At 41.8% G+C, this 11,246-nt stretch overlaps 2 protein-coding genes across 3 annotated transcripts; one reads left to right on the top strand and one right to left on the bottom strand.

Annotated features, from left to right (window-relative positions):
* The first annotated feature begins 200 nt into the window (after window positions 1–200).
* On the top strand, window positions 201–8,671 carry tefa (TEF transcription factor, PAR bZIP family member a). 2 transcript variants are annotated; one of them, XM_079182341.1, is made up of 5 exons: window positions 201–428; window positions 4,491–4,874; window positions 5,150–5,355; window positions 6,086–6,297; window positions 6,728–8,671. In XM_079182341.1, the coding sequence occupies exons 1-5, from the start codon at window positions 344–346 to the stop codon at window positions 6,750–6,752; spliced, it is 912 nt and encodes a 303-aa protein (XP_079038467.1). In that variant the 5' UTR covers window positions 201–343; the 3' UTR covers window positions 6,753–8,671. The 2 variants fall into 2 exon arrangements, with proteins under 2 accessions (XP_079038467.1, XP_079038466.1); XM_079182340.1 differs by lacking the exon at window positions 201–428 and adding an exon at window positions 2,986–3,254.
* Window positions 8,672–9,479: 808 nt separating this feature from the next.
* phf5a (PHD finger protein 5A) lies at window positions 9,480–11,208 on the bottom strand. Its single transcript, XM_079183086.1, has 4 exons — window positions 11,103–11,208; window positions 10,720–10,743; window positions 9,868–10,034; window positions 9,480–9,671 (listed from the first exon to the last, which is right to left on the bottom strand). Exons 1-4 carry the CDS (start codon window positions 11,152–11,154, stop codon window positions 9,582–9,584), a joined length of 333 nt encoding a protein of 110 aa, XP_079039212.1. The 5' UTR covers window positions 11,155–11,208; the 3' UTR covers window positions 9,480–9,581.
* Window positions 11,209–11,246: the final 38 nt, after the last annotated feature.

The raw sequence follows: 11,246 nt of genomic DNA, 5'->3' as shown, positions 1-11,246 counted from the left end.
TTTTTTCTTACCAAGGCAAGGCTCAAGATTGGTTTGTCACCGCTGTGATTGACACACTCACTGACCAATCGGCGTTCTCACCGTCGATTTCTGCGGGAAGCACGCTGCTGATTGGCTGCGGGGGAGCCGAGTGGGCGGACTGTAACTGTTAAGTAACTCTTTTTTTTTTTTTTTTAGTTGTCAGAGTTCATAGTGTGTAACCTGCTACGATTTTAGTTGTTCAATCATTTCATGGGAGCCGTAAGGCCTGTGTAAGCCTCAGTCGGCCTCATTTGACTTTATTGTAATATAGCTTCCTGTGAGCTCTGAAATATCGGTTGATTCAAATTTAAAAAATATAAACATGACTTCAGAGACTACAGAGATCCCGGAGATTTTCAGGGCTCTTCTTGATAATCCGTTTACTCTCCCGAACTTTGACGATGATGGTAAGTTGCTTACCTGCTCACTGACTCGTGTGTTTTCTTGAAGTTTTCTGTCAAGTTTCATGCAATGAAACTGAATTATCTGCAAACTAGTGCTTGTTGCGTAATCCCCGCAGCTGAGCTGGCTGGTGAACGTGTGTCAGCTGACTGCAAGGGTCTTGTCTTTTAAGTTAGCGTCCAGAGGCTGACCGGGATTCGGATCACCCGTTTGTTATACAGCCTTATTTAAAATGTTATCTTTCTCGACATTAATCGATAGTTTACCACCATTTACGGCTGCTGTAGCTAAGTGACAAGAACAGTGTCTTACTTGCTTGACCATTTTTTTGGTTTATTTTTAGACCGTTACCTCAAACTCGGCCAAAGAACTGTATGAAAGTCAGCCCATAATTATCTCTACATTATTACCCTGAAATACTTAGTGGGAAACAAATGTCAGTTTATGCGTTGATGAAATAAGATTATGGTTGGTCCCATTATTCTTCTTCTGTCTGTTGCTGGCAATTTGTGTGTGATTGAGTGAGCTGGTGGGCTTTGTAGATTCATAATTAAATCACTAGATGGCCCTGTTTGCCTTCTCTGGATTATGTTTAGGGACATCAGACTACAGTAGGCTTCAAAGTCGTGGCTTCTTTATTTTTAGATTGTGTTGTTGTCCGGAGCACCTGTGGGAGCACAACTCAACATATGACCTGTGAGCATCACATAGCTTTATGTTTATATGTACATATAATCTGTGTGTTTACTGTGCGATAATGAACAATGACTTATCTCATCAACGCCTCACAAAATCCACAAAGGCGTCAAAAAAGCAAGATATGCTGCAAAGTCTCCAAAGTTTGTAGATTTCTGAATGTACAGGGAGTCTTGGTGACGTGTTACTGAATTCGTGGCTTTTTACAGCATAGTCATTATGTACAAAAACGGCACAGTCATGCTTATAATAGCGCTCGTTTTCAGGAAGATTCATTCACTTTTTATTAACTTTGGCAGACTGGGAAATGGCATTGTGGACTGATGGAATGTGCTGCCATGCATATGTGAGCCAAACACAGACAGCCATACATGGACTATACCTTGAGTGTCACATGATCACACTTTTGACTAGCCCCCAAAGTTTTAAGTTGTTAAACTTTCTCCCAGAAAGTGATATTTGGAACCCAAACCATGATCTTTTCCTAAACTTACAACCAAGTATTTCTGGCAACAACAAAAAAGGCCAGTATTCTGTGATAGCAGATCGTTTAATGGAAGATTCTTAAGGTCAAGTCAGGGTGGGTATACGTACAACATTTTGACACATAAAATGCATACTTATTCATATTTCTGTAGAAGTTTGTGTAATGTGGCAGTGTCCTTCAGCGAGACACTGAGCCCGGAGTTGCTCCCCCGGCGCTTTACCGCTGCCCACTGCTCCTAATGCTTAGGATGGGTTAAATGCAGAGCTCAAATTTAATGTGTGTAATTTATGTGTCGAACTACAAATAGTCTCCTTTTTTGTCTGTAATGCCAGAGGTTTTAAATGAGGTGGTGTGGTGCTTCACCAGGTGACGTAGAAGGTGATGTTCAGTGTGAACACAACATTCACTGAGCTCATGTATTGTAGCAACTGACCTTGAAGGGTTAGTCTGTGACATGCATACAAGCCACATTGGACAGTAAACACCCCCCCCACACTAAAACCCTAGTGTGCACAAAGGCTGTGCTGAGCTGCCTTTTGCAGTTTATGATACTGATTTAGGCATAAAAATAGACTCAACACTCCATTTAGTGACAAAGACACACATTGGAGAATGCATCATTGCCCCATGCATTTCAATGTAATCCTTTGTCAAAGAAAACAGGATTTACTATAATTAGAACAATATTACTTTGAAAACCAAGTGCACATACATCCTGTTTTTTCTTGATAAAATAAAAAGTGGAGGTTGTTTTGAGACTGATCTTTGCCCTTGACCTGTTTGCTCAGCTCTAGCAATGCACCCATAAGGACTGCAACTTACACCGAAAGGGGTGGGAGCTAAATGTAACGCTACTTTTGCACTGGTGCGCGGCCCTTCCTGCCTGCACGTGAGTGACAGAAACAGAGCGCCGCTCCATTGGACAGGCTCTGTGCCATTGGTACATACTGTACCGGCGACAGCTGCACGTTTTTACATGTACGTCAAACCAAACATAGTTTAAAACCTTGATAAGAAAACAGAATTTGGTGGCGAACATCAATCGTGACCTCATTCATTCAAGGAACCAGGCCGTGCTAACATAAATAGCTACACCTACGATGTTGCTCGTGGCACGTTTTCCTGTTAATGTATTCTGTAGAACCTATAGATATATAACTCGGTCAACCAATGAGATCTCAGCCACCGGCGACGTATCAACTGCTATTGGCTCCTCGCTATAAGCCACGCCCTCTTTTGATTAACCTAATTAATATTCATAAAACGAGGGGCCCGGCCCGCCTATCAACACACGGCTGGGTGGACATCTTTGTAGAGGAGGGACGGTTTGTTCCCAACACCTCCAAACTCGTTTACAGGAGGAAGAGAGCTGTTAGGGATGCAGTGACCGTCGTTGTCATACGTGAAAACCGTTGAATCACCCTGAGACGGCGCTGAATAGCTGACGTTGGTGTTCGTGAGCAGACGGACAGCTGTTTAGCTTGCTTTTATTTGTTTGCCAGTAACTTGTAACAACACGGGAGGAAAATGTCAGGGGAGCCAATTATCATCACACTAGAAACGGCCACGGGGGCACCGAGTTCATTCCCCGTGGTTCTGAAGAAGATTATGGAAATGCCACCACCGAACATTCTGGACGGTGACGACGGTAAGTGCATTAAACGGAGGGGAAGGAGCGCACCGCGTAGCGTCAGAGGCGAAAAACATGCAGAAATAACGCTAAAGGGACCACAACAATGTAGCAGACAGCGGGTATCCAAGTGCGTTAAACATGCAGCGATACTAACTCGTAACGTGACACTTCGTGTACACACAGCACGGTGGTCACAGGGCTCTCCTCTCCAGTCTATTGTGAGGCATTCGATACAGGCACTGCGTATTGCACTTTGTTTAGGTGGATTAAATCTGAGTCCGCTATCAAATAGTTGACTTTATTAGAATTCCAAGTATTTGTTTTGCTGCTTTCATTGTTCACCTGGCTGCGATGCTTCTGCTTTGATGGGTGGATTCTGTGTGGCTCCCCTCACCATCTGGGCTTTTCTAGACGCGCCCCTGAATGCCCATGTCTTTTGACATAAAGTAGTCCTTTCCAAGTTGCAAATGAGTTTTATTTGTTGACGGAAATATGCAAGTTAAACACGTGTCAATGGAAGTAGCGTCTCTGTGACCTGACATGTCAAAGCTTGTGGTGAAAGGTGTCAGTTTCTGTAGTTAATAATTTACACAAACGTTAATGCTCTAATCTAACGTGAGCTATTTAATTTCTACTGTCATATATATATATATATATATATATATATATATATATATATATATATATATATATATATATATATATATATATATATATATATATATATATATATATATATATATATATATATATATAAAATATACTGTACGTGGGTCTCACAAGGACTCCGCTGAGCTTTTAGTAGTACATGAAGGACTTCTTGGCTTATTTATGTAGGTCCAAATTAAAAGTTATCAATAAATACCAATCTGACTTTGAATGTGTTCAATGCTGATATTCAGACTGAATCATGAACCTCAGCAGAAGTTTGGTTGTTTTTGTACTAGAATGCAGTTGTGAGAATTGCATTTGCCATCTGTGGCAGTTCTGGAAAGTTACGACTAGGTCATACTGTTGAAATGTGCAACAAAAACTTGGTGGTTTGGTTCCTGAGGGACCGTTCTGTATTGAGTTTCTTTGGAGAGGAAAAACAAACAAGCGGACGCACTCTCAATTGTGCTTCACTTGAGCAGTGAACATTAGATTAGAAAACACTGAAGGCCTTCTGGGTCATGACAAACAAAGTCCAGTTTCTGTGAATACTGCTGTTCTTTAATCTAAATGTGCATCTTTTTTTCCCCCGTGTTTCAGAAACGGACAAGGACAAGCTGTGTCTGGGAGATGTTGACCTTGGCGGAGGATGTAGCGATATGGGTCCTTCGGCTGCCCTGACCCCGGCTATCTGGGATAAAACCATTCCTTACGATGGGGAGAACTTCCACCTGGAGTACATGGACCTGGAGGAGTTCCTCACGGAGAACGGCATCCCCACCTTGCCGGACGTGGGCTCTCTAAAGAGCAGCGCAGAGGGAACCTCCACGACGACGGAGGAACTAAAGGCACAGGTGAAGGTTGCCAAGCCAGCCAGCGTGTCCTCACTGGGCCTGCTGCCCATTCAGGAACTGGACAAGTGTGAGGGGGAAGTGGTGATCATCACCAAGAGTGACTCTGATATCCTCTGCGATGTTACTGCAGGTGAGCGGCGGAGCAGAGACTAGACGCAGGGTTCCATTAAAAATCTGCAACTTGTGTTTTTTTCTCAGGCAGAAAACCAGATATTCAGGTTCTGTCACAGAAAAAAACATTAGTTTATTACAGGACTGCTAGCAGTCGGTTCATGTTGGAATGTCTTTGTTACGGTGGACAGAAATCCTACATTGAAAATGTTTTTTAAATAAACATTTTAAATGGCTTTCATGGTGCTGACAGTGCAATATTTCAGTTCTTGTGCTCCTCTTCTGTCTGCTCAGAGGTGACCACTGAAAGCGACGAGGAGACCCCCGATGAGATCGAGGTCGATATCAACTATGAGCCGGATCCCACCGACCTGGTCCTGTCGAGTGTGCCCGGGGGCGAGCTGTTTAATCCTCGCAAGCACAAGTTCTCTGAAGAGGAGCTCAAGCCACAACCTATGATCAAGAAGGCCAAGAAAGTGTACGTGCCGGACGAGCAGAAGGTACGGCCGGGGCAGCTGTTTGTTGCACTGCGTTTGTGCATAGCTTGGTTTATGGAAAACGCCTCAATAGATTTTGGCAAACTTAAACACGACGTACACATGCACAGTCGAGGGAACAGGAAGTGACAAATCAATGCTTCTTCCTTGTTTTCACAAAAAGCTCTTTTATATATTTCCACGTCTGCTGACACTTTCTTGTTTTCCCCAAACTCTTGGCAATTTCCCTCCACACATTAGAACCCATTTTTTTTTTTTTTGCCTTAATTTACTTTTCAAAGATGAATTGTAGAGACGCAGGTCCCCACTGTCTCTACTTAAGGGACTGCGTGGAAACTATTAGATATTAAATAATGTTAACTTAAAGGAATGGAATGCAACGGTTTTATTGGCTTCCAATTTCATCCACTATTTTGTAAATACACACGTGGTCCAAGGGCAATATACACAGTAGAAAAGGCCATGTCATGAAGCAGCTCACAGTGACTCAGCACTCTTGACAATCTTCAAATTGATGTTTTCCTTCCTTCACGCGCACTACGGCGCCTGGCTGCGGGCCATGTGTTACGCACATAGCTGTGGTCAGATTCGTGTTAATGTGTAGACAATCGGATACATGAGGCTGTGAAACCGGGTTATCTGACTAACCGAGCTCAGAAGGCGCGGTAAGGTCCGGTGTTGTGTTTATTTACCTCAGCTTTCTTCTCTCCCCCCTCTCTCTCAAACTCTACAGGATGACAGGTACTGGAATAGAAGGAAGAAGAACAACGTGGCGGCCAAGCGCTCCCGCGACGCCCGCCGGTTAAAGGAGAACCAGATCACCGTCAGAGCGGCTTTCCTGGAGCGCGAGAACGCGGCGCTGCGGACGGAAGTCGGCGAGCTGCGGAAGGACTGCAGCCGCTACAAGAGCACAGCGGGTTGCTACGAAGCCAAATTTGGACCACTGTAAGGGAACACGACAAGCTAATACACAATTCTGAATGGACGTCTTTATGTCAGACAGCATAGTACCTTTCTTTGGTTTTCACTTGTCCGGGTTTGACACATTTGGGCACTGTTTCTCGTAAAGCAGTCCTGATTGTTAGCCGGCGAGAGAAAACCAGATGACGGTGTTTGACTGTTTTTGGGGTGGAGTTAAGAGGAAGAGGGGCGGGGAGAGTGATGCCCCTTTGAGAGTAGCAGTCAAACCCAAAAAGTAGACCCTCCTCCTGACCAGAGCTGGGTCAGACGTGCCCTGGTTTTGAATGGGCTTTAGTGTTAGAAATGAGGAATATGACGGACAACAACCCGAGCAGTTTTACCTCAGAAGTTATCGATGTGACCTTGTGAATAATGTGTAACGCTCTCCTTCTTGTCGTCCTTGTTCTCTTTTAAGAGCGATGCTGGAAGAAGACCAATAGAAAGCGGTTGATTTATTGATTTATAAAATGAATGAATAAATCAAACACTAGAATCGATCAGATGATGAAGAGGAGGAGGGCGTCGACTGGTGTTGCAATAGCGTGTAAAGAGTTGACATTTATTTTTTCATTTCTGGAGTTTTTGTTTTTTTGAGAATTTGATTTACTCTCCGTGAGTATGAGAGGATATTCAAGTGCTTCTCCAGTACACAACTTTGAAGTGTACTTTTATCATGTTTTGTACGCCTTTGGCGGAAAGAGATTATTTTGGAGAAACGCTGGGTTTTTCATTTTTTAGATGATACTTGGGTAGCAATAGTTTAGACTAGAATAGTCATTATTATTATTATTGTAAAAACAATGGTTTGCAGGTAGCTTCCAATTCTTTCCACGTTTTGAATGAATTCTGAAACCTGCCTCACCGTTTTATTTTCCAATTTATATTACATGACAGATTGTGTGAAGACCTGGGCTTTTCTTTGCCCACAAAAAAAACACTTTTTAACTGCAACATTTCCAATAATATAAGCTTCTTCAGGGGATTACAGTGGAGTGCAGCCTTGTTTACTTCTCTTCACCTACAAGTGCTCATTACCAGAAGCTCAGAGACACACACACACACACACACACACACACACACACACACACACACACACACACACACACACACACACACTGCTCTCAGAGTAGGACTCCTGCAGGTTGTCAATACTGACTCGTCCATTTACGTCAGTAACCTTTCATACGTTGTGTGTAGAATCCACTCGTGCATGTACTGTAAATAGTTGTAGCCTAATACACTTTTTTTTTTTTTTTATTTCCCCTCCATCACGTTACATTGCATTGGACATTAAAAAAAAACTCAGTCAAGTTTTTGAAAAACGTACGTTTTAGATAGATTTCAAGTGAATTCCTGAAATGTAAGAGCTCACCATCTCATGAGCGGACATGTGCGTTGGTAAGCGTGGAGTGTTGAAGTCAAGCTGTCTGACGCTAACGGGACTCTCACCAGTGCCTTATTAATGGCAGCTGGAGGCAAAGTGTTTCCCTCGTTAAGCCTGAAAACTCCAACAGCGCCATCATCGGTTGAAGTGATCGAGCTCGTTCGTTCCCGTTCTTCACAATGGGTTGCTTGAAATGATCACAAAACTATGAACTCAAAACCTTTTGATTTGGGGAGAATGTGGATTTAGATTGTATCAGCAGGTTTTAGTATGTGTTAGTAGACACATTTATCAGCCTTTATCACCCAACTTCTTATTTGTTCGTGAACTGCTTTTTATTTTCTGTCTGTTGCCTATATATTATTATTTGACAAACCAGGAGGCCTCAGTAGTGCTGTATTGGGGTCTTCAAACCCGCTTCACGCCGTGCAGTTTGCCAGATTACAGGGGGGTGTATTGTGTAACAGTAATAACATCCGTAGTTAAACAGATTTTACACTCATATTCTTGACAAACTAGCTATTCTGTTCTTCTGTTAGTGTGCTTGTAACTAGAAATATAGTCAATATTATGGTCTGTTTTGGGAAGGGGTTCCCAGGTGTGAAATGTTTAAACTATTAGTTTTTTAAACTGCAGTAAACGCATCTTTATCTATTAGTACATGTATTCTTTTTGTTGAAGTTAACAAAGGGCATTCTTTCTTCTGGAGTAAAACTGAAACTCAGGACAGTCCTATTTGTCCAGTGATTTTTGTGGAAATAATTTTACTTCCTGCATCAATTAAAATAAGTCCGTCTCCACAAGTGCAATTTCTACATCAGTACATCATCAGTCTCTCTGTTTTAATAACTATTGCATCTGCCTTCCATCTGAAACAGGCCAATTTATTAACTTCCGTGGGGGGTGGGGGGTGTAACCTTCCTGGTTCTGTCTTTGTGTCTTGTATATACAGTATGTATAAATAAAGCTTTGTTGAGAGTCTGACAGCGTTATGTTTTCTTATGGGGATATTTCTTTAGGTTCTAGCAGAGAATTCATTTAGAAGACTTTAGTCTGATCTAAATAAATCACAGCTCAGGTCCACAGTGAACCCTGTAAACCCTGTCTTCAAGCATTCATTTGATTAATTTCATCAATCTGAAACTAAGGGATACAGTGAGTGGAGAATCACTGATGGTTCAGTTTGGTGTTCATGTGTGTACTCTTAAAGTGAGCAGAAGACTGAAACACTGCCATCTGGTGGAGGGAGATTATGGAGAAGCTGTAAAAAGATGGATAAGTGTGACACTCACTGTTAAACTGAAACCAGCTCATTCAGCATCCCTGAAGAAATTGATTGTCATATTAAAGCAACCTATTAATACAGTCTCCACTCTGTCACGATGGAAATCACTTTGTTTACTATTTTAATTCCATAGCTATGCAAAAATGTGTTATTGTATAAGTTTGTCAATATAAAAAACAAGAATTTTGGCAGCTGAATCTTTAACCTGTGACATGTTCATTGATGATTCTTAGCAATGAGAACACAAAGCAATACAAATAAATAATTCAGTTATCCGTGCAGTAAAATGACATAAACCTTAAACATAATCCCACTGGTTAAGCCTGGTTCAATATCAAAATATATTTAAATATTAATTATGAACCCATTGACATTTTGTTTTGTTTGTCAAAGAATGTTTCAGTGACACGGAGTAGCCAGATGTTTAGTGACTATTAATATTAAGCACTGTGCGAGCGTAGGAAGACTCAGCATTCAAAACAGGAACAAGAGAGAAAATACAAAACAGAGTTTTATTGAAAAGTCAAAAAATGTTTGAGGTTTTAAAGAAAATCTGCATCAGCTGAAAAACTAAAAACAAGCAGTGAGGCCGTGGCGTCTTCACCTCTTCTTGAAGCCATACTTCTTCCTTTCATAAAACAGATCCGTTTTAGAGCTGCCCAAATTCACAATCTTAGGGCAGCCATCTCGCTGTAAAGGGAAACAGAAAGAGCCCGGTTAAGTAACATTCTCATCTCTAAAGAAGCGAGACAAAATTGTATTTGGGATTCATTTTCAAAGTGCTGTTTATCTGCGTTAGGCCAGATAACAAAAATCTCATCAACACGGCTCGGTTAAATCCTTATACGGTGTCTTTTCAGTGACGGATAATAAAAAAGGGACTCACATCTTTCTCCTGGATGGTGCACTCTTTACAGTAGTAAGCGTCAGAAACTCCCGGCCCTCCGCAGATGACACAGCGTCCCTGATAGGAGCCGTAGTTGCACTCGTCACAGATGCGCACCAGCGTGCACGGCCTCACATAGGAATCACAGATGACACATTTGCCATCACCTGAGAGGACGGGGACGAGACCGATGAGAGGTTTGATTGAGAAAATAGGTTTATAGGAAAATATTTGTGTTGTTTAACACAGCCATAGTTGAAACATCATAGCAACTAAATGAACTTTTGAAACAATGTTGGGGATAAATTAGTTCTAAAAGGTGTAAATCTTCACTCTACTATAAGTCTACCATTAATTACTGATTGATTAATCAATCAATAATAGCTTACAAGTATATTCATTGTATCAATGCAAAGGTTTAGTAACACAGTGGCAGTAAGTATATTAATACAGAAGATTAGTATGTCTATGTCATTCATAGGCCCTTTTTCACATGCAATTGCAGGATGAACGCAGGTGTAACTGATTAAACTGATTAAGGTCCCATTCTATTTAGTGTCACAGCCACTACAGTGAGCCAGCATGCACAATACCAGGGCCCCAGCCCACCTAAATGGAACAGGGCCATAATGATGTATTTTTTTCAATCTCACCAGTGTTTACCCTGCAATTACACGTCAAAACAGCTGCACTGAAAAGGGCCTACTGTACAAGACATGGACCTACAGGACTGACGTTACAGATGCAAAAGTGAACAAAATGAGTGAGACTTAAGACAGCAGACAAACAATTACGAGCTCAAAGGAAGACACGTGACGTTTCATTTGTGATACCACAGAAGGAAACACTTACATTTCTCACAGAGTCTCCCGATAGCTGAGGAATAAAAACAATAGCAGTCAGAGCCAGTGAGTGATGCTAACAGTTGATTCATATCGCTTTGCTAGATTAGCGTGAATAGCTTTTAACTTCCTTATACTCAGAGTAAAACCCATTGTTAAATACACTGAAATAATTTTAAGTGAAACTGTAACAGTCATTCCGGTGACTTAAACGTGTAGACGTTTCTAAGCTAACACCATGGCTAACATTCGTTCAATGAAATCCATGCTCTTACCGTTAGCATGGCAGCTAACGTTATCTCGCGCTAAACATAAAACACAGACACCCGAATGCGTTTAAAAACCAACAAACAGTGTTAGCAAACGTGTGATATTAAATTGTTTTACACATACCGACACCGGCTTGTTTTCTGCAAAAGATCAAATCTGGGTGATGTTTAGCCATTGTCGGCTAACGTAAGGCAAGCGCTGCAGACTTGGTTCAACACTGACCTTTGACCTGTAAACTTTGGATGAGGAGTTGCATTACCGCCACCT

The sequence above is a fragment of the Pholis gunnellus genome (genome assembly GCF_910591455.1).
Source record: "Pholis gunnellus genome assembly, chromosome: 21".
Lineage (NCBI taxonomy): Eukaryota > Metazoa > Chordata > Actinopteri > Perciformes > Pholidae > Pholis > Pholis gunnellus.
The sequence above is the reverse complement of the archived record's forward strand: the minus strand, read 5'-3'. Positions and strand labels throughout refer to the sequence as shown.